The sequence below is a fragment of the Lynx rufus genome, unplaced genomic scaffold, assembly GCF_022079265.1.
Source record: "Lynx rufus isolate CCGP_SWC_20201006 ecotype Redwood Valley unplaced genomic scaffold, mLynRuf1.p SCAF_9, whole genome shotgun sequence".
Taxonomy (NCBI): domain Eukaryota; kingdom Metazoa; phylum Chordata; class Mammalia; order Carnivora; family Felidae; genus Lynx; species Lynx rufus.
Genome location: NW_025814897.1, coordinates 46,958,335 through 46,981,979, shown reverse-complemented (window position 1 = coordinate 46,981,979; position 23,645 = coordinate 46,958,335). Strand labels below are relative to the sequence as shown.

Below are 23,645 nucleotides of genomic sequence, written 5' to 3'. Positions count from 1 at the left end.
TGGAAATTAGGGGACAGTGTTTAGAAAGAGATCTTGGTGTGCTTTACGTCCTACATTGTCCCCCAAAGGGGCAGGTGAAGGGTACTTCCTCCTTCATCTAAAATCAAGACGGAGGGTCTTCAAGGGAATTCCTCTGATTATTCAGTATGTGTCTCCTGAAGTTTGGGAGACATGGAGGTCTAGTTTATGACCCACCCCTGAGAAATCTAAGGAATAAGGGACTAACTAATCATTCTGACAGCAGAGCAAATATGAGGAGGCTGCTGTCCTGAGCTAGGGCTGTGTCTTAGTCCACTCAGGCTGCTGTAACAAAGTGCATTGAATGTGTGTCTTATAAACAACAGAAATGTATTTCCCACAGTCATGGAGGCTGGAAAGTTCAAGACCAAGGTGCCAGCAAATTTGGTGTCTGGAGAAAATCCACTGCCTGGTCCATAGGCAGCCATCTTTGGTGGAAGGGGCAAGAGAGCTCTCTGGAGTCTCTTTTGTAAGGGCACTAATCCCACTCACGAGGGTTCCACCCTCTTGACCTAATGACTTCCCAAAGACCCCATCTCCAAATGCCATCACACTGAGGGTTAGGTTTCAACATATGAATTTTGGGGTACACAAATATTCAGTCTGCAAGAGGCTACACTTTCAAGAATTTGTTATGGCAAAGCATGAAAGAGTTTTTCTTGTGAATATGCTATGAGGGAGGGCTAGTATGCTGTCCAGTTAGATCTTGGTGATGATGTTCCAACAGAGGAATTAGAGGCCAGCAATGTAAGGGAGGGAGGAATATATTGAGAGCCAGAGGCCAAAGGAAAAGTTGTTAGCCAGCCATTAAGGACAGTACATCCCCCGCATCAAGGGAACTCAGGTGAAATAACTAGCAATGGGGAAGGTGGTCCTCTGAAAAACCTATAAGAACACCTCCATGAAAAAGACATCAAACTTAAGCATCAGCTAGGACCAGAAAGTGCAACATTAACTTGAGACAGTATCTGTCAAGTGAGAGCTTTCTTGTCCCTTTCCATGCTTCCCTTCATCCCTAAGGGAAGAGGAAGCTCAAATCAGAGGATATAGTTGTACATCTAAGCTGGAAGGAAATAGCCAGAGTTTTGAATAAAATTTAAAGTTTTGTTTATTACAAAAGACTGGATATATTAATTACCAATTGAGAACCTCTTATCATCACAAAGGAAGCAGAAAAATCAGAAATTTGCCACATATCTTGTTGAGAGAATTACTAGCTTCACAGTATGAATTTTAAAGGGAAGAGAAAAAACTGAGGTTGCTTGATGTCCCATGGTCATGTTTGTTGAATATAACACTTATAATGAGGAATACAAAGTTTGAAGATGGAAACAGAAGCCTATCAGATAAGTGGTGGCTATAAGGATGGCTCCTCTCTACATTTATCTCTCACGGACTGTCTCCTTCAGATGTTCCTCTGCTTTGCTTTGCTCTGTCCTGTCCCCATTCTCTTCTTGCTTCCCAAAGACCAGTTCTTGCAGTTTTCTCCATCTCCTTCCCTATAGCCTAAGACCCCTGAGATTCTGAAGAGCTGGAGTGATCACCTACCTAATCAGAGATGAGCAAAGACCTTTGTCCATGCCTCCTCGTGGGTAATGAGTCAGCGCCAGCACAAACCATTCTGTGGTCAGCTATCCAACACTGCCTTATTCAGCATGTCCCTGAGCTCTAGAAGGAAGTGGGAGGAAGCACCTAGAGCTTCTTCCCTGAACTTTAGCTGGGAAATGTTGGGATAGTGGGTATAGGAAACATGGTCACTAATGTATCCAGGACAAGGCTCTGACTCTCAATAAAAGGATGAAGCCCAGCAATACAGAAAGCGTGGGGTTATTAAGAGTCATTAGATATCAGAGCCACAGAGCATTTTTACTTTTGCCCTTCACCAGACATACAGGACAGGAATCTCTAAAATTTCTTTGTACACTAATAGTGAGTTAAAAGATTAGGGTTCAAATACATTTACAAAAAAGTAGCATTACTTCTTTGAACATTAATTTCTTCATCTGTAAAATGGGAGTCCCCTGGTGATCTTCAAGAGAGCGTACAAGAGAGGCCACCACCACAGGAGGGTGGGTGGTCAGTAGTGTGAAGTTGTGTGACACCGACACGTGTGAAAAGTGGACAACAGACCCCCAGAGAGCTGTGGAGGAGCAAACCAACTCAGAGCAGATACAACAGGGAAGGTAGAACAATGCAAAGTCAGCTTCAGCCAGGGGGGGGCTCTGAGCTCAGCTTCTGAGAAGTGGCCACAGAGACAGGAATCTGAGCAGTCCAGAGTTTAAAGGCACAAAGCCATAGTCGCCCATGCTCAAACTTTTATGAGGAGACATTTATATACTCATAGCTTCTTTGGCTGTATTCGCAAATGTGTGGTTAATAACTATTTCTCAAAACATCTTGTGAATCACAAAAGAGAGCAATGAGACTTTTACATGCTCCCTTGTGCTTGTTACTCTGCTTTTAAGAAGATAAAAAGTCCACTGAATTCTATATGGAACTTGGAACAGAGCTGGATATTTTTGTTGCTGTTTTAGTGTTAATATGGCAATAGAAAGAGGTGTAACTTCAGTCAGAGCATATCTGATCATCTGTTTGTTATGATTTATAGCAAAGAATTAATATTTAATGTTATCAAGCTCCCAGTTTTACGGTTTCTTTCAGATGCTAAGAATGAAAAATCCACTATAACTAAACTCCTGATCCATAGCAACTTTTAGATTGCTTGTTGTGTTTTGTTGGGTAGAAATTTCAAATAAATATCCAGCCTTAGTCTAGTGGACTAGGTACTGAATTGAAAACAATTTCTATCAGAGATGAGATTGGAATGATTAAAATATTCAAGTGATTACCCCGGATGAGTAAGAAAAATACAGGCTATATAGATGAGTACATGTGCGTTGGAATAACAAAGAGTTTCATTTTCTTATTCTCCAGATGTCAAGTTAGACTAGTCCCCAAAACGCAACTCTTGTGTTTGTTAACTGCTGCCTCAGTCAGACACTCCTGTTTCAATTCTGTTAGACGCAGAAACTGACCTGCCCCCTTTCTGGCCACTGGGCAACCTGGGAGAGCCCCCCCTTCTCGCCCTCCCCTTCCCACCACAGTCACAACTGAAAGCCATCATTTGCTGCTGCCCTACCTGGTGGTGAAGCCTCAGATCACTGCCCGCCAAAGACTTGCACATTTAATTTTCTTCAACATATTCTTCATTATCTGTTGTGTCCCAGAGACTGCAGGAGAAGAAAGGTATGGAAGAGGAATTTTTACTCTGGTCCCCTTTCCAGAAACTCAGCTCCAACCTACTAAAAGACCAGATCTGCAGATCTCCTTCCCTGTAGCCTAAGACCCCTGAGAGTTCTGCTTTGACGGACTTGCTCTGGGGAGAAAATGTTCCCTTTGACACAGTGTCCTAAATGGCAGTTAGGTTCCACAGCACCACTCCTACAAAAGTATTGTTTAGTTACAGAATAAGTTAAATGGGTTTCTGTGGACCAGTACAGAAATCTAGCAAATACTTATCCTTCAGATGTTATAAATAAAATACAACTAATAGCAACTTATAACATAGATGCTATCATCAGGTACAACTAACTTTGATTATTCTCAGATTTGTGTAGTGTGGTTCCCTCCTGTTGCACATTGCTGACTACTTCATCTCATTCAGTCTTTACCTCCTCAAAACTTTCTCTGAAATGGAGAATTTTAGTTCTGCTTCATCACACATATCACCACCCAAAATATTATTTATTTGGTTGGTTACTTACGGTCAGGCTTCCGTACTGGAATGTACCTGTCATAAGGACAGGTGATTTGTTTCTTATTCAGCAGTGTTCCCAGCGCCTTAAGTAGTGTCCTGCACATCAGAACACATTGCTGCTGGTTTGTTGAATAGAAGATTAACAAACTGGACTCATTATGCACCTTTCTTCCTCTCCACTCTCTACAGAGACCTTAATGTCACTACTTCACTTTCCTTAAACAGAAGTGTTGATATGATCGCTAAGCATCTTTCAAGGCCTAAGATTTTATGATCCTTTGCTCTCTCCTTTCTGACTATGACACAAGAACCTTTGGAAAGAATAAAGAATCCTGCATTTCTTCATATCTCTCCTCCTTTCTTGCTCTGAGCCTAACTCAGAACCAGGAGCTGACTTCCAGAGCCCCTCCACACCTCTCCCCTCTTCTGGCTCTGTCTTTCCTGCCCACGGAGACACATGCCTAGAATACTGGAAATTTAGTTAGATGAAGTCAGAAGTACAGGGTGTTTCTTGTGCAGATAATCAGATCTTCTTTATGTTTCCATTGTGCAGTCAGAAGTGTGTGATATGAAAGGTAGATGGCTGCACACATACTAAAGTATTGGGAATTCTCCCTTTGGAGAGACAATTCTTTGAAAATACAATAATTCTTGGAAGAGATATCATCTTAAACCAATTCACATTAAGGTGTTAGTAAATTATTGGAGCATTTCTTCTAATTGAAGGTACTAGATGCTTCAGTAAAAATGTACCCTGAAAATTCAGGGGGGAAAAATATGTAGAAAGGAGGGGGGAAGATCATGGAAGATAACATTTATGAACACCATAGTTTTACCTAGGATTAGTCTTTTTTAAATTTTTTTAAATATTTATTCATTTTTTGAGAGAGAATGAGAGAGACAGAGCGCAGTGGGGGAGGGTCAGACAGAAAGGGAGATGCAGAATCTGAAGCAGGCCACAGGCTCTGAGCTGTCAGCACAGAGCCTGACATGGGGCTCTAACTCACGGACAGCAAGGTCATGACCTGAGCCAAAATTGGACACTTAACCAACAGAGCCACCCAAGCACCCCTTTCCTAGGATTAATCTTGTTGAGACTTCTAATTTTCTTTTTAAAGAACACTATAAAGTCACTCTGGAAGATGCTAGAAAGAGAATAATCAGAGAAACTTTGTTACAACTGGATCAAAAGAAGGAATGGGCCACGCAGGTATATTTCAATTTTCTTAAAAACAAAAGTTCTTCCCCTATTTTTTTCCCATGGTATATAACAATGATTAAGATCTTGAATACTAAAGTTAGTTTAGTTTAAATCACAGCTGTACCACTTACTGGGAATGTAAACTAAATTTGTTACTTGACTTTTCTGGACTTCAGTTTCCTAATTTATATATATATAAAAAGATTGGCAATGATATTTACCTTTAAAGAATAGTATGAGGATTAAATGAGATTTTTTTTTAATTTTAGAGTGGGGGGAAGGCAGGGGGGGAGGAATCTTTTTTTTATATATATTTGTTCATTTTTTGAGAGAAAGCATGCCCATGCACGTGAGTGAGTGAGTGAGGGAGGGGTTGGGGAGGGGACAGAGAATCTGAAGTGGACTCTGCACTGATAGCCGGGAGCCCCATGTGGATCATGATCTGAGCCAAAGTTGGATGCTTAACTGACTGAGCCACCCAGGCACTGAGAGAGAGAGAGAGAGAGAGAGAGAGAGAGAGAGAGAGAGAATCTAAAGCAGGCTCCATGCTTAGTGTAGAGCCAGGCATGGAGCCTGGCACAGCACTCTATTCTACTATCCTGGGATCATTGACCTGAGCCAAAATCAAGTCAGATGCTCAACTAACTGAGCCACCCAGATTGAGCCAGCCGGGTGCCCCTAAATGAGATGATTTAAGTAGCATAGTGACTCATAAAAAATAAAAAAATAAAAAAGAGCTCAGTAAATTGTTACTCAGTTATTTTTAAGTAATAATAATGACTACAACAAATTATCAAATAAAAGTTTTGGATGTGTTATAGAATGAAATATGATTTTTCTAAAAAGTACTTTCATATATATCCAAACCTAAGAAAGTACTCCACATTGCTAGAGGTTTAAAGATTTGGGACATAAAAAAATGTTTGAGATATGGTTTCCAATATTATATGTTTTCTAATCCTTTTGTTTTTCACAAAATATCTGAATCTTTTCTTTTCACTGTTCTTCCCCTGTCCCCAGACTACCTTCTCAGTTAGTGAGGTCCCCACTGGGATTGTCTCTTCATCAAGAATATCTCTTCTTCAGAATCATAAGCACTGGTCTTCTCTAAAGTTCCTCATTGAAGTTCAGTTGCTTTGGTTTGTTGCTTACGTGTTAGTTTAGTTGTTCTTTCAGTTACCATCCCATTGCATGATTTTTACAGATTTATGCGCGACTATGGAGAACTTGCCAATAGTTTACTGCCCATAAAATTCAGCCCCTTTGTGACAGAATATGACTAAATGGTGAAATCAACATTAAAATGATCTGAACATAGTTAAGATGATTAAAAATGCATCTGTAAATCAAATATCTTTCAAATATACATATTCAATATATAATGAAGACTGTTCCAGATACTGTTCTGAGCCTTTTATATTTATGTCTCTCAATAATCCTATAAGGCAGGGACTTGCTAATGAGAAGGCTGAAGCACAGAGAAATTTTGTGACTTTCCCAGAGCAAGTGGCAGAATCGAGAGATTCAATTTAAGGTGTCTTCTTCAGATCACTGCTCTTAATCGTTACACTATACATTTTCTTTTCTCTACATAATTCACACACATGAATGAAATTTCCCCATTTTTATCTGGCTGTTTTAGCATACATTTAACTTCTGATAATCCACTGTTGTACAACCTCGGCTGCAATGTTGGAGTCACCTGAGAAATTGGTTAACTCAGTCAGTGCCTGGGTCCTGTGCACAGAGATGCTCATGTAATTGACCTACAATGTTGCATTGGCTTCTGGATTTTTCAAACTGTCCAGGAGATCCTATCGTATGGCCAAAGGTGAAAACCTCTGCTCCATTTTTGGTAAATGAAGCCATTAACCATCTAACTTCAGTTATGAGCTATGTCCTGCTTTTGTTCAAATGAAATTCTGTGTTCCAGGAAACCTTAGAATTATCAGTTGTAGCTGGAGTATAAAAGTTCCTAGTTCCTGGGGAATACAGGTCCACTCTTAGTTTAATTAGTGTGATTTAAATAAAAAAAAATTATTGCAAATCTTCCAACACTAAAGACTTAGATAAATTTATTCTTAACATAGTTTTAAATTATTCCTGTGAATGCTTATGATCTATAGGAGTTTTCCTAATTTCTCTTCTTTAGGTTGTGCCCTTCAGTCACTGAATATGGAATTTATAACATGGTATCCATATAAAAGTACCTCACAGATAAATACAATCCTTCATCCACTATAAAGTTCGAGTGAAACTATAAATATACAAGTAATTGAAAATGAATTTACATTTTGTGAACCCACTGACAAAGTAATACTTTTTCTGTTTTCTTCATCTAAAATAACTTTCTCCAGGAGACTGTCTAGCTACAGCCTGCTACCCTGAAACTATTTGCTATTAAGTTTGTAAATATATATATTGTTATTACTGACATACAGAAATATCTCAAATTAAAAAGGTAGTAATAGAATCTATTCATGCTTTTTGCTATATGTTGGATTACGACTGTGACCATAAACTTGAAGAATAGTTGATCACTGCAGTTCAGCCACCTTAATCACTTCTTTTTTTTTTAACATTTATTTTTGAGAGAGAGAGAGAGAGAGAGACAGTGCGAATGGAGGAGGGGCAGAGAGAGAGGGAGACACGGAATCCGAAGCAGGTTCCAGGCTCTGAGCTGTCAGCACAGAGCCGGATGCAGGGCTTGAACCCACAAACCTCAAGATCATGACCTGAGCCAAAGCCGGATGCCCAGCTGACTGAGCCACCTAGGCGTCCCATAGGAGCAGATTACTTAATGATTGATTTCACCATGGCAATCAGGTTCATTCACAATAGAAGCCAAATTGAATGGATAACTGCTATCGAGTTCTCTAAATCACCTGTATTAGGCAGGGCAAATCAGCAAAAATAATACAATAGGAGAATAAAGAACAACTGAAGCAAAAGTTCTTAGGTATGTTTCCAAAGTAATTGCAAAACATAAGTTAAAATGAATGATCAGCTAAGTTGATGTTGAACCACCATGTTACAATTCTTCCTTAATACAGAAACTTTCTTTTAGAATGCCATAAGGTTCATTGACAAAGGCAGCTACCGAGAGATCCGGGAGAATGACTGGCTAAAAAGAGAGGTGAGTGGAATTTTAAAAGCAATTTCTTCTTTCTCATTTTTTTGAACTGAAAATGACTTTCATTTATGAGCTAAAGGCATGGGAAAAACACAGATTTGTGGCTAGCTGAGGTAAAATAAAATTCAAGTGGAATCCTAATCTTATTATAAGCTGTTACTCAATGAGTACCATCAACAATTTCATTAATAATCAGAAGTCATTTTTTGACATCATAATTAATGCAATATACTCAAATGTTTGAAGTTTCTCATGCCCTAAATTGATCTGGTCTTTCTCAAGATGCTACTTCCTTCTGGGTGGTGGGAGGAAGGCTAAAGGATCATTCTAACCTCATTCTCTGCTGTTTTTAATTGTCCCTTTGGGATGACGTGGTCTCCTTTGCATAAAGGTTCAGTTGTTTGAATTTCCTTACTTCCCCCTGCACTTCTTGAAGATGGACCCTGTTGTATAAGAAGGTGGGGTTACATGCCCTCTTGTGGGGCGTATTATTAAAGAGGGTTCAGATCTATGGGATTTCCTTTGGACCTTTGCTCCCTCTGCCTTTCATCTGTAGAGGACATGCATCTGTCTCCTCCCTGCACTAGTGACTTCTGAATGGACTGCTCTAGCCTTTTGGACATTGTTTTGCAGCCAACACCAAACCCACAATTACAGCCATTTGCCAATGATCAAGATGCCCCTGCCCACTGTAATCTCTATATCCTATCCTAGCTTGGTCCTTAGACTGTCTTCTGGAAAGCATGCAGAAACCAGTGGACCCAGCATGCTGCCTTAGACTCAACTATCTACTTGTCTCCCTATACCAGTGCTACAATATTGCTCTTGCTGAATGTGATCATGTGAGGACTTATAGACCTTCTTTGTTATGAGGCACTGTCCTGTTTTCCTTACATTGTACATACTAGTCCCTCTGCCTTATCTCCTTACCTTCTCATCCTCCTCTGCCTGGAAAACTCCGACTCTTTCTTTAGACACAGACCTTGATGACTAATTTCTTTCTGAATCATTTTGTATTTCCCCCAGAAAGTCTTGAGTACTTTTTCCTCAGTGCTCTCTTGTTTCATTGTAACTCTTGCTAAAATATGTTGAAATTGTCTGTTTATGCATCTATCTCCTCATTGCACAGAGCAGGCTATGCCTTTTCAACTACATGTCCATGAAAACTAATACATAATCTATGTTCACTAAATAGTTATTGAATGAAAGAATGTCTATGAGTATAGATATACTCATTGGGGCAATGAATCAAGTACATGGCTTAGATCTTGGGTGAAGATGTGAGAGCATGTTATTGGATATAACAGGTAGATAATCTTTGGTCTAGATGTTACAAGGGTGCTACAGAAAATGTGCAAAACTCACTACTTTGAAATTGCCTTTACATTCAAACAAGGAGTCACCCAAACTGTGCTTAGATACCATCTATGAAAGAAAACTCAGTATCTTTTGAAAGAATTCACTTCAACTACACACAGCTCTTGTTGGCAAGTTATATGTATGTCATTCTCAAATCACTAACATGTGATTTCTTCAGCATTATACCTTAGCTCTATACCTATATTTTTATTTGCCTACCAAATATTTCCACATGGATGTCCCAAAGGTACTCAACACACCTAAAGCAGAACTCATTAAATTTCTCCTTAAATTTTCACTTCTTGCGTTTCCTTTTTCACCATCTGCTCAGACACTTGAAGTAAAACTGTCACTGTCACCTTCTTTTCTTTTTTCCCTGCCTCCTATTTGGCTGAACAGTATTGGTGAGTCTAGGAAACAAGGAATTTAAAAATTAATGTGCTTTCTATAATATTGACAATTATCTTTAAGTTGCCTTCATAAAGTCATGGTCAATAGGAGTCCATACTACTTCCAAAATGAATCAAGAGGAATCCCCAGTTTTGAAAAATGAATATTGATTTTAAAAAACTCATGGTGAAGGGCTTAATCAGCTCAGGGTCAGACTCTTGACCTCAGCTCAGGTCTTGATCTCAGGGTCATGAGATCAAGCCCTGCTTTGGGGTCCATGCTGGGTGTGAAACCTACTTAAAAAAAACAATAATAATAACAATAATAATAATATAATAACAAAATAAGTTAAATTAAAAAATTTAAAAACTCAAGGTGAGCTTAACAGTTAAAGAGTATTAGGGAAGAGTTTAGTTTTGATACTTTTATTGAATACAATAGTATAATCCTAATTATAATAATTTCACAATTCAAACCTTAAATCCTATAAGATGTCATAGATATTAGGTTCAGAGAAAATGATGGCAAACATTTATATTTGACTGATAAGAAAGGCTTTTTTGGTGTTTTGAGCCTTCCTACTAAAGCCACAAATTACATTTTGTTTTGTTTTCTTCTCAGAATTCAGTAGAAATAAAAGACATAAAAAATGTCAAATCTAATCAAATCATGAACAAAAGAGCTTAGTAATAAAGGACAAATCATTTTAAGGAAATTTAGTAGATTTAATTTCTCCTTATTTCAATAAATATTTATTTTAGCATTATTAAATTTACTCCCAAAATTAATTAAAACCATCTCTGGTTATAAGTATTATCATAAGAATTGAAAATTGCCTGGAAATGGAATAATGTATGTCAATTAATTTCTTTGAGGAAGGTTTAGAATGAGTAACAAGGGATATTTAATAATGGAACTCCTGAAAATATTTCTCCATTTAACCATCTTTCAACAATAACCAAACAGTTAGATCTGTGGGAAGGATATGAAATGTCCCCTGCATGACTTCCATTATCTGGTTTTATTTAGTATGCAGATTAAGGAAATGAAGAAAAAATGAAATTTACAAATGACTTAGACTAACTCAACAAATAGAAAGCAAATAAAACTAGGCAAAGAAAGGGATTCAAAGAGGTTAGTAATCAGAGTTTCAAGGGTGAGGAGGCATAAAGCTAACTGGGACCTTGCAGGGGAAAATTTCAAGAACAGGCATTTAATTCAGGATCCTAGGTCTCTGACTTATAATAGTTTTAACTAAATTCTTTCTCAGTTTCTTGGATATTTGAGGATGGGGAAGATGAGGAAGGAAAAGCAGTCTTCTACTTCTTCATTTTCAGTTTCATACCCTAGAAATCTAAAGGTACTTTTCATCTCCCTAACATTTCGAAAGGCTGGAAAGGAGACATTAATTGCTGAGGACCTTAGTTAGTAGTCCAAAGGGGTACGTGATGCCACAAGACATCCTTAGCTTGAGAGGTCGGACCCCAAGGGGCCCTCATTCCAAGCTTTGGAAGACGACCAAAAACTGTGTGTGCTGCCTCCCAAGCATGCCAAGTCCTTGGGTCAAACATTTCCAAATGTTCTATCAATTCCTTCTGTTTACAACCTCTAAATATAATTTCTTTCTCATCCTTTGACATTTGAAAATTATTAACTTTTCTTTAAGGCATTCAAGCCTGTAATTGAACTGTTTATCTCCCAACACATGAGATCCTAAAGCACCAGCCCCTTGCTTTCTAATTTAGTATTATGGACTCAAACGGTTTTGCTAAATTGTTTAAGGCAGGTAAAAAATATATGCTTTTCTTTTGAACTCCAAACCACCAGCAATATTTGAGCTTTTTTTTTTTTTTAAGATTTTATCTTTAAGTAATCTCCACACCCAACGTGGGGCTCGAACTCACGAGATCAAGAGTTGCACGCCTTACCAACTGAGGCAGCCAGGCACCCCTATTTGAGCCTTTTCTATGGTACCAGTGTTGTTTTATGTTACAAATATTTGTGTATTTGTTCACTGCATTGTAAACTTCTTTGAAGAAAGGAGCTATGCTTTATTCACTTTTGTGTCCCTCTGTCTCGCACAGAATCTTGCCCATAGTAGGAATTCAAGCATGTAATACATGACTTATGTGATAGAGATAGGAATGTGGTAATATATGGAATGCTTCCCAAATCAAAAATACAATAAATATATTTAATTACAAATCAAAAATGTTAGCTACCTAAGTACTCTTGGAAACTCCTAACAAGAAATACTGAATCTAAACCCCTGAACCTTTTTTGTTTCATCATATTCTTCTGAAATACTTTTTCCAGTTTATTTTCTATTATTCTTACCAGTCTATTGCTTTCTCTTTTGTACTGTTGCTTCTAATTTTGCTATCATCCTGACCTCTTTCTGTGAGCATCTCTCAGGGCAACACCTGTATAGCTCATGCTCTATGAGGCAGGGAAAAAGGTGAGTTGGGAGTTCTGTCTAGTAACATTCTGTGTATTTTTCCCACTATCAAGCCTTCTTTAGACAAAAGTTATCAAAATACACTTCTTAAAGACTGATGGGGATTCTGTCAATAGAAGCAGCATGTTCATATTTAAGTTAGCCACATTTCTTTACTAAACGTCAAACCTGCTATGTCTGTCAATGACCTTCCATCACCTGCAAAATAAAAACTAGTGCTTTATTATGCTAAGTGAAATAAGTCAGTCAGAGAAAGACAGATATCATATATTTTCACTCATATGTGGAACTTGAGAAACTTAACAGAAGACCATGGGGGAAGGGAAGGGGAAAAAATAGTTACAGAGAGGGAGGAAGGCAAACCATAAGAGACTCTTAAATACAGAGAACAAACTGAGGGTTGATGCAGGGGGTGCAGGGGAGAGGGGAAATGGGTGATAGGGATTGAGGAGGGCACTTGTTGGGATGAGCACTGGGTATTGTATGTAAGCAATGAATCACAGGAATCTACCCCCCAAATCAAGAGTACACTGTATACACTGTATGTTAGCCAACTTGACAATAAATTATATTTAAAAAAAAAAGAAAAACTAGACCTGTTAGCATTATTTGGCTCTTCCCTAATTGTCCAATTTCTCTCCTACTTCTCCCCGCTTCCACTTTGTAGCTATCTACACCAAAATGATTGTGCCTAACATGTGGTTCCTTCTGCCTAGAATGTACCCTCTTTTGTTGCCTAGAGAATCCCTACTTGGCCTTCAAGATCCAGATTAGATGTCATCTCCTCTATTAATTCCCCTTTATCCCCTACACTAGACATAGGGTGAACCTCCCCCGGTACCTGGACAGCTTCCGTTATGGTTTGATCACACTGCTTTCTGTTTTTATCACCATCTTCCCCTACTTACATGGATAAGTTAGTCTTATTTTTGTTTATACCTCCAGCTCATAGATAAGTCCAGTGATGTTTTTGAAGGGTAGGAAAGGACAACTCCTACCATTCACTAATAACTGCCTTGCCAAAAAAGTACTGCACATAATCTAGAAAAGAGACCCACCTATTCCTTCTTAGAGAGGAAGGACAAAACAAACCCAGTAATCAATAATACAGGATAGATCTTCCCCTTAGGCAAATGGATTTTTAAGAGTTGAATTTCTTATAGAAGACTAGATAGAAGTAAGTCAACAAGTACCAACATTCATTCTCTTCTTCTGAAAACAGATTGCAAATCACAGGAGGGAAATTGAAGAATTAGAAAATACTATTCATAAACTGGAAGAAGAAAACTTGGTGCTTATTGATCAACTATTCAACTGTAGACTTGTGGATCTCAAAATACCCAGGTGAAAGTCATTAGCATATCTAGAAAGTAGTTTGTCAATGTTTGTATCTGTAAAAAAGTTGTTATTTTTATTTATTTTTTAATGTTTATTTTATTTTTGAGAGAGAGACAGAGTGCAAGCAGGGGAAGGGCAGAGAGAGAGAGAGGGAGACACAGAACCTGAAGCAGGCTCCAGGCTCTGAGCTGTCAGCATAGAGCCTGCTGTGGGTCTCGAACCCATGAACCATGAGATCATGAGCTGAGCCAAAGCCATACATTTAACCAACTGAACCACCCAGGCACCCCCAAAAGTTATTATTTTTAAAAGATGATTTAATATTTGATACTCCAGCAAGATGACAATTGTTGAAAAGAAAAGAACTCACAAAACAGCCATGATGAAGGTGTAATATTGTAATTGACCATTGGTACAGTGCAAACTGTGGCTTGATTTTGTAGCAATGCACTGTAGTCATAATAGCAAACACTTAACATGAATATCACAACTGCTGACCTTCAAAAGCCTCCACGTCAGCAGGGAAGAGAGGCATAAAAATCAAAGCATACCTGTGAAGCAGAAGAAGTATGAGGTGTGGAGTTAGCACAACGAGGAAGTGATCAACTTTGTGGTAACTTCCTGGAGGTCTTCTGGGCTTCTAGTCACCTTGTGGACTGTACAATTGTTTCCTTTAGTAGTTAGTGGAAGAGTCAAACTATCTTGTAGGCAGAGAAAATATTCCTGAACAAGAGAAACCAAATGTGTATTTTAGGTTCTTTTTCTTGCCTGACGAAAGAATTCTTAATACACCAGCCTTGAGGAAAACTAGGGCCCTGGAATATGGATTAAAACTCAAAGTGGTGATTATAATTTGGGCAGGTAGTCAGAAACAAGAAATAATCTAAATGGTAGCATGAGAAGGGAAAGAATCACACAAATGTAGGGTGTATATGTGTTCGATGGGAAACAAATGTCTAGGTCTAGGAATTAAAGCAGAGAAATTCAACGTGGTGGAAGGACCATGAAAAAATTTCTACCCAAATGGTTCCTGTGGCTTGTGTGGCATGGAAAAATACCATTTGTGACATAATCAGGTATTTTTTGTTTGCAAACTTCCTGATGTGTGGATACAGGTAAGTTGTGGAGGGTTTTGTTTGCTGGGCTAAGTGATGGGCATCAGGATACAAGATTGGAGAAATTGGGAGATAGGGCAGTTGCGCTGCAGGCTGAAAGCTGGGCGGGGCAGGGTAGAAAAAGGGGCCCTCTGCTCCCTTCCACAATGTCCGTGTGATGCCCTGCAGAGGTAGACACCAATGCAGATGAGGCAGACAGGCCGAATGAATTGGCTGTTTCCTGGACGCTTGAATTCCCAGTCACTTGAGCTGATGCTCTTGAGGGGTCCTCTGGGGAAGGGCCTCACTGTGCCCCATAACAGGCACACCCACTTGCCAGCTGTCTTCTCTCTGATGAGGTCTCCAGCTCCACTCTCCTGTCCCACCTGCTGCTGCTGCCTTCTTAGCAGTCAGGTCTAATCTCCGCAGCCAGTGCTGGCTCTGTGGCTTAACAAGCACTGCTGTACCTGCCATCCACTGTCGTCTTTCCCTTAGGAAGGAGCTACCCTCCAAACAGATGACTCCACTTACTGCTTTGATCAGCTCAGTCTGGCATATCTGATTTGGTGCTGCCATGGATGTGAATTACTAGTTACAACAAAGAGGAATTCCTTCACTGGCCAGAGAGAACTTGGCAGTGACAGGCAGGGAGAGGAGAAACTTTTAATGGAGATTCTCATTAAGTTGTTTGCTGTGTCCTATGCAATTTAACCCTATCCAGTTTAACCCCTAACCCCACAAAAATCTTCAGTAGAACTGGCAACGTTCATCAGTGCCTTGTGGGTTGATTTTCTTCAGTGAGAGATATGAGTGTTTTGTCTTGCCTCAGAGTTGGGAGAGATGAATTCAAAATCTGACCAAGCAAAAAGAAACAGCATGGGCGACATTTATAAGAACTGGGTTAGGTACCCTGGTATATGCTTCCAAGGATGGTTTTCCTTCATAACCAGCATTTATCACACTCACGATTACTTATTTAATGTCTGCTTCCTTGCTAGATTGTAAATCGTCTGAGGCAAGTGTTTAGGACATTTTAGAAAGATCTGCATAAAGGAACAGAAATGTGTAAACCCTTCATTTCTGTTACACTACTTTTCCAGAAGGGTAACTCCAAGCATATTCAGCAGCTTTTACTGTAACCCATTTTCAAGTCAAAGAAATATAACACATATTGCATATTTTATGGCAACTTCCATTTTCACCTATTTGTTGAGAACTCAGTCCTATATAATACTAGAAGGGGGTGAGAAGTAGACACAAACTGTGCCCAGAGGAAATAGAAAAAGTTGTTTTCCTATTTGGCTGAAAAATGGGGTATTCTAGCTGATAGAGTTACTACCTTTCCCATCCAATGCTCCCCAGACATTTTCCTTTCACAACTCACAAAGAACATCACAGTATTTGTTTAACACATGAGAGGAGGTAAATGTCCACCAGAGGTGACTTCCCAGGGACTCCAGTGCCACAGAACTAGACTAAGTGGACCAATACCTATATAATAGCATTCTTTAAATATTTTCTATATCAAGTGTTGCCCTATGATGGTATAAAAATGACAATAAATTAATGATTGAGACAGAATCCAGATTTATGAAGTTTATGACATTTAGTAAGATCATAATTATCCAAAAGGGTAAAACCACTTGGGCACCTGGGTGGCTCTGTCGGTTAAGCGACTGACTTCTGCTCAGGTCATGATCTCACGGTTAGTGAGTTCGGGCCCTGCATCAGGCTATCCGCATCCCCCCCCCTTCCCGTCCCCCATTCACACACTCTCACGTGTGTGCTCTCTCTAAAAAATAAGTAAACATTTTTTTTTAGGGGCACCTGGGTGGCTCAGTCGGTTCAACGTCAGACTTCAGCCTAGGTCATGATCTCGCCATTCCCGAGTTTGAGCCCTGCGTACTCTGTGCTGACAGGCTGGAGTATGTTTCAGATTCTTTCTCCCTCTTTCTCTCTCTGCCCCTCCCCAACTTGTGCTCTGTCTCTATCTCTCAAAAATAAATAAACATTAAAAATAAGTAAACATTTTTTTAAAAAAGAAGTTTTATAAACATAAATATTGTATGTAGTTACATTATTTGCTTGAAACTTAAGCATTTTGAAGAACGCTTTACTCATGTTCTTTAAATAATTGACAACCTGTAATCCAGGGGCTTCACCCTGACTGCTGAGCTGCTAAGCATGAGGGGTGGTTTGACTATCGACAAGAGTGCAATTCATGCTGTCTTCGGGAAAACTTCATGGAAAAGTTACATGGAGCTTTCCAGACATCGTATTTTCTGGTTGCAAGTTCAGTGGGCACTGCAAAGCAGAGAACAGGATTAAACACATGCCCAGAGAGCTTCAATAGCAGACATACAGCTCCCGAGGCTTGGAGCTGCAACATGGCACTCGGCGACAGCCAGCACCTCGATGTCATCTGGGATTCTTGCTGCTTGTTGTCCTTCTCTTTCCCTCTCCATCTTAAAACCACTCATTCAGGCCATGGCTGTTGCTCACCTGGACTACTACAACAGCACCCTAACTGGTGCCAAGCTCACTTTCATTTCCAGAACATTAAGTGTGTCACTCCCTTAACACACAATGCCCTTCCTCACCCCAAACTCTTCCCTGGCAAATAGCCCCTGGTTCTTCAAGACTCCACTCAGGTCCCATCTCCTCCTGGAAACCTTCCCTTACCTCCTAAAAGCTCAACCAGGTGCGCCTTCTCTCTGTGCCATAGCACTTCTCACACTACCCCCATCACCCATCAGGGTACAGAATGTCACCCTAAAGTACTGTAAGTCCATCTGCCACCCCCTTGGGCCTCATGCTTCTCCAGGGGAGAAACTGTCTCAGTTTTCATATGTGTGTCTCCAGAACCTAGCAGAGACACAGACACCAGTGACCAGATGGTACAATGTTTGTTGACAGACTGCTTTTCTCATTTGTTCTTTTTAGGCGACTGTATCTTACTCAAGCTGCTGGACAGACAGTGACACCTGAAGTGCCTTTGGAGTTGCCAGAAACATTTAAAGGTATTATTTTATCGTAATGGTGACAGGTTTTTTTTTAAATAACAACTACTTATTGAGCATCTATGACAGGTACCTCGTACCCAAGAGCTATTCAGGGAATAGGTATGTGCCAGTTTCTCCCTATTTCTCTTCTCCTTGCAGCACTTGTCCTAACCCACCTCCTTTCTCTAGTCCTGTTTTCAAATTCAAGTCACCACATTTCACGTGGTGTATGTAATTCAGTATTACATAAATACTGGTGGAGAGGGATGGAGTGCTGTCTATACTGGTGTATTTCTGGGTTCTAATTTAGCCAACCAACCAAAATAACAACACACACGAGTTACCATATGATTACCAAAACCTGTCAGCTAAGAGAATGGAATAAACTTGGAGGTTCTAAAAATGGGGCTCACTCTCACATTAATATATAGACTCTACATTCCTCAAAGATCTTTCAAATTAAAAAATGTGACAAATTGGGGCGCCTGGGTGGCGCAGTCGGTTAAGCGTCCGACTTCAGCCAGGTCACGATCTCGCGGTCCGTGAGTTCGAGCCCCGCGTCAGGCTCTGGGCTGATGGCTCAGAGCCTGGAGCCTGTTTCCGATTCTGTGTCTCCCTCTCTCTCTGCCCCTCCCCCGTTCATGCTCTGTCTCTCTCTGTTCCAAAAAAATAAATAAACGTTGAAAAAAAAATTTTTTTTAATAAAATAAAATAAAAATGTGACAAAGTGTATATTGCATTTTCATTTTTATCTGTCCCAAAATAACCAATCTCTTTGTATTTATCCCAGAAGAGTCAAAATTGCAATCTGTAGAAGTAAAAAGTGGAAACACAATGAGCTCCTCAGCTGAGAGCTGTGCTTTATGTGTCACTCGTGAGGATGGGACCAGGTACAGCAAGGACCTGAAGACAGATGAGGAAAGCGACTCATGCACAGGGTTTGGGGCCTCTGATATGAAATACTTACTGTATGAGGATAATCAGGATTTCAAGGTAAGATTCATGCAAAAAAAATTCTGACTACTAAGAGAATGCTGTTTTATTAATTAATGGAGAAAATTAACCTATAATACGGATATTGAAAATTTCTGTTTGCAATTATTAGTAAAATTGGCCCACCATTCACATCTCTCATTAGACACAATTTTCACTCCTACCCATGTGCAATTTGCTGCGTATATTCACTAATAGAGTTCCATTCCTAGTATACAATGTAAGTTATCTAATGCCATATAACAAATCATCTCCAAACTTAGTGGCTTGTAACTTCTGTGGCTTATAACTTCTTTCATAACTTCTGTTGGTTAGGAATTTGAGAAGGGCTCCACTGGACACTTTTCACTTGGGCCCTGAGGAGTTGCAGTCATATGTCAGCTGGGGCTACAGTCACCTGAAGGCTTGGCTAGAGTAGGAGGAGATCCACTTCCAAGGTGGCTCACTCACATGGCTGGCAAGTTGATGCTGGCCAAGCTGGGACCCTCAGTTCTTCATCACACGGGCCTCTCGTGGGGTGCCTTTATTGTCTCTTGGTTATGGTGTCACGCTTCTCCCAGGACAAGCAATACCAGAGACCAAGGTAAGAGCCACAATATTTTGTATGACTTAGCCTTGGAAATCACACACCATCACTTCCATCATATTCTATTGGTTGATGTAGTTACAAAGCTCCACCCAAGGGGAGGGAATGTAGCTCCTGCATCTGAAAAGAGGAAGGAGCATCATATTCTAAGAAAAGCATGTGGGGGGTGCCTGGGTGGCTCAGTTGGTTGAGCGTCTAACTTTGGCTCAGGTCATGATCTCACAATTCATGGGACCAAGCCCCACATCAGGTTTTGCGCTGACCATGCAGAGCCTGTTTTGGATTCTGTCTTCCTCTTCTCTGACCCTCCTTCTCTCCCTCTCTCTCCTTTATATATATATATAAAGAAATCATGTGGCTCTCTTCCACTGTAACCTCTTTTTTTTTTTCCTTCCCCTCCCCCATGGGTTTCTGTTAAGTTTCTCAGGATCCACCTAAGAGTGAAAACATGGTATCTGTCTTTCTCTGTATGGCTTATTTCACTTAGCATAACACTCTCCAGTTCCATCCATGTTTCTACAGATGGGTATTGAGGAGGGCACCTTTTGGGATGAGCACTGGGTGTTGTATGGAAACCAATTTGACAACAAACTTCATATATTGAAAAAATAAATAAATAAATAAATAACAGACAGAGATTGTCATAGTGGATCAAAAAACACAACCCAACTCTATGTTATCCACAAAAATACACTTAAATATAAAGACCTGTATAAACTGAAAGCAAATGGATAGAGAAAATAGACCATAAAAAAAAAAAAAAAGAAAGAAAGAAATCATGAGGGACAGGATACCTATTGCTGTGGCCATCACTGGAAAGTACAAACCACCATATATACCATATTAGGTGAAACCTGGAGTATCAAAGCTTTTTAATTTTAAAACCTTTTTGGTATATTCCAATTACTCCCACATCTATCCCTTGCTATCTTCCTTCTTGGTACTACTAATAACTTTAAAAGTCATCCTAGAACTTAGGGGGCACTTGGGTGGCTCAATTGGTTAAGCATGTAATTCTTGATTTCAGCTCAGGTCATGATCCCTGATCTCTGTCTCTCTCTCTGTCTCTTTCTTCCTCCAAATAAATAAATAAACTTAAAAAGATCAAAATAAGAGTTCTCCTAGAACTTAAAATCTGGTAGGATAAAATGATGTATGAAAGCAGAAGATACTGAAAAAAAAAATCAAACAAAAACCATTTTAGCTAACTACAACTCAGTCCTGCTAACAAGTGACTTTTTTTTAATGTTTATTTATTTATTTTGAGAGAGGGAGAGCATGTGCAAGCAGGGGAGGGACAGAGAGAGAAAGAGACAGAGAATCCTAAGCAGGCTCCATGCTGTCAGCACGGAACCCAATGTGGGGCTCAAACCCACAAACCGTGAGATCATGACCTGAATAGAAATCAAGAGTCAGATGCTCAATAGACTGAGCCATCAGTAAATTAGATTTCTGTTTGTTGGTATCTTAAATTACAGTTAGTTTGGCAGAATATGGTAAGCTTTCTTATACAGTGGCCATTGGTCCTGTGAAAAGTGAAAATTCATGGAGAATTTTCTCAATATTAGAATATTTATAGTCGAAGTAACCTTTGCCAATCCTTCCCATTGTTCTTGAATAATATAGAAAACTCTGCTGTGTTTATATCCTGGCCCCCCATTGTTCTTGAATAATATAGAAAACTCTGCTGTGTTTATATCCTGGCCAGCAGAGGGCTACATATATACAGCTAACATTTTCTTTTACCAATTAAAGACCTTGAGAGAATATATCTCCCCATTCTAATTGGTGCCCCTCATCCAACTCCCTGAAAGACAAGCTTGTCAGCCTTGCTGCCTGCCCTTTGGGAGGTCTTGCCTTACATTCCCCACCGGGTATATAAGTGTATTTAGTGGTTTTTTGTTTACAGTGGTTCTCATATTTCACTTGTTATTCAGTCAGTTAAAAGGACAATGAAATGTCAGATAAAGGCCAACTATAATAAAGGAAACCTATTTTTTTTAATGTTTATTTATTTTTGAGAGAGAAAGCAAGTGGGGGAGGGACAGAGAGAGAGCGAGACAGAGAATCCCAAGCAGACTCTGAGCTATCAGCGCAAAGCCCAATGCAGGGCTCAAACTCACGAACCACGAGATCATGACCTAAACTGAAGTCAGACACTCAACTACTGAGCCACCCAGATGCCCCAAGGAAACCAAACTATTAAGACTGGTAATTTGTTGGGGCACTTGGGTGATTCAGTCGGTAAAGTGCCTGCCTCTTGGTTTCGGCTCAAGTCATGACCTCACAGTTCCTGACTTTGAGCCCCGTATCAATCTGCCCTGCAAGCACGGAGCATGCTTGGGATTTCGCTCTCCCTCTCCCTTTACCCCTCCCCACCTTGCTTTCTCTCTCTCTCTCTCAAAACAAACAAACGAACAAACAAACAAACGACTGGTAACTTGTTGAATAACCTCTCATATTCTCTTCTATATCTGTTTATCATAGGATTATGTCAACTTGGGTCCCCTCCAAGTGAAGCTCATGAGTGTGGAGAGCAAGAAGATGCCCATTCATTTTCAAGAGACAGAAATTCCAGTCAAATTCTATGAAGATGTCAAGAGCCCAGAAAGCTATATCACATACAAAATGATGAAGTCTTTTCTCTAAGACTAAAAGCTACAAAGTAAAAATAACAACTTTTCCTTATAAATTTTCATTGGGAACTGAAGTATATCACTTGCCCATTTTATTTACACTTTGGCCCATTATTAAACCAGTTGTTATTTTTAAAGGTCATAATGATATTTAAAATCCAAGTTCTAAGTATTCAGTTGTTCATTTATCTGCATGGCATGAGTGACAAAAATGAAAGTACACTTTATATTTCCATATCCAAGTATTCAGAAGCATGATAATGGGCCCTAGATGGTTTCCAAGTTTCCTTACCACTTAAAAATCTGCTGATTAATCTATCATTCCAATATGAAATATTTCAATTAGAAATTTTCTAAGACAAATTTAGAGGTTTGCATAGCACTGACTACAAATCTTTCTCTCTGAGGGTGCCAGTCCACAATTCAAGACTATTCTTCTTTCATCTAACACTATTTATAATAAATACAAAACACTTCGGAAACAAACTTGAGGGTGATAATTATTGTATAAAAATATTCCACCACAGAGCACCTGGGTGGCTCAGCTGGTTAAGTGTCTGACTCTTGATCTCAGCTGAGGTCATGATCTCAAGGAGCCTGCTTGGGATTCTCTCTTTCCCTCTCTCTCTCTCTCTGCCTCTCCCCCACTCGTGCACACTTATTTATTCAAAATAAACTTAAAAAAAAATTCCACCAACAGTGAGATCCCTCTCCTCTCAGCTCTAAACTCAGTCCAAACTGTTGAGTCCCTGTTCAAGACCATTACCACTTCCCTCTTACGGGTGCCGCAAGCCAAGGACTGTGACCACGCCTAAAGTTGACATCAACGCTCCATTTTAAAGCTACCTTTACTTATAAGGCTTTTACAAGGAACATGTTTTAAATATAAGGCCAAAGATAGAGAAAGAGAAAATCAGCTAAGCCAAACGCTGGTTTTTTGAAGGGCTCATTGAAATTGATAACCCCTAGTAAGACTAATCAGAAAAGAAAACAAGAAACAAATGAAAAAGGAAACATTGCTACAATGTTACTGACACTATGAAAAATATCATGAGAGGAAATGAAGGGAAAAAACTTTTCCCAATAAAATTGACAACTTCGATGAAATGGAAATGGTTTCTTATAAAACATTTCTGAAAAACAGGAAGAAATAAAAATTCTGAATAGCCCTCGATCTATAAAAAATATCTAATCTGTACTTAAAATTTTCCCAAGAGGAAAATTGCAAACCTAGATGGCTTGCTTTACTGGTGAATTTTTCCAAATATTTCAAAAAGATTTAATAGCAAACATACAAAAACTCTTTCAGAGAACAGAGAAAAAAGAAACACATCCAAATCATTCTATGAGGCCAATATAATTCTAACACCAAAACCTGGCAAGACATTACAAGAAAAGAGAATTACAGACCAATCTCTCTCATGAATATAGATGCGAAATCCCTGACAAAATATCAGCTTATTGCATCTAGTAATACATATTTCATGATTAAAGAATGCAAGGTTGGTTTAACATTCAGAAATTAGAGTGTAAACACAAATAGAACCAGTGGATTATATCAATGTCAATATCCTGCTTTTGATATTGTACTATACTTTTGAAAAATGATGCTATTGAAGGAAACTGGGTAAAGAGTACACATGATCTATTCATATTATTTTTTTAAAGTTTTAATTATTT

General features: G+C 39.3%; 1 protein-coding gene across 1 annotated transcript in view; it reads left to right on the top strand.

The window, feature by feature from the left end:
• The window catches only part of CCDC83 (coiled-coil domain containing 83), a 40,819-nt gene extending 18,794 nt beyond the window's left edge, over positions 1 to 22,025 (top strand). The window contains exons 5-10 of the mRNA XM_047071228.1: positions 4,894 to 4,985; positions 8,044 to 8,112; positions 13,539 to 13,660; positions 17,692 to 17,768; positions 18,541 to 18,743; positions 21,817 to 22,025. Coding sequence (XP_046927184.1) covers positions 4,894 to 4,985; positions 8,044 to 8,112; positions 13,539 to 13,660; positions 17,692 to 17,768; positions 18,541 to 18,743; positions 21,817 to 21,978 — 725 coding nt within the window. The 3' untranslated portion in view covers positions 21,979 to 22,025. The remainder of the gene's footprint in view (positions 1 to 4,893; positions 4,986 to 8,043; positions 8,113 to 13,538; positions 13,661 to 17,691; positions 17,769 to 18,540; positions 18,744 to 21,816) is intronic.
• The last annotated feature ends 1,620 nt before the right edge of the window (positions 22,026 to 23,645 follow it).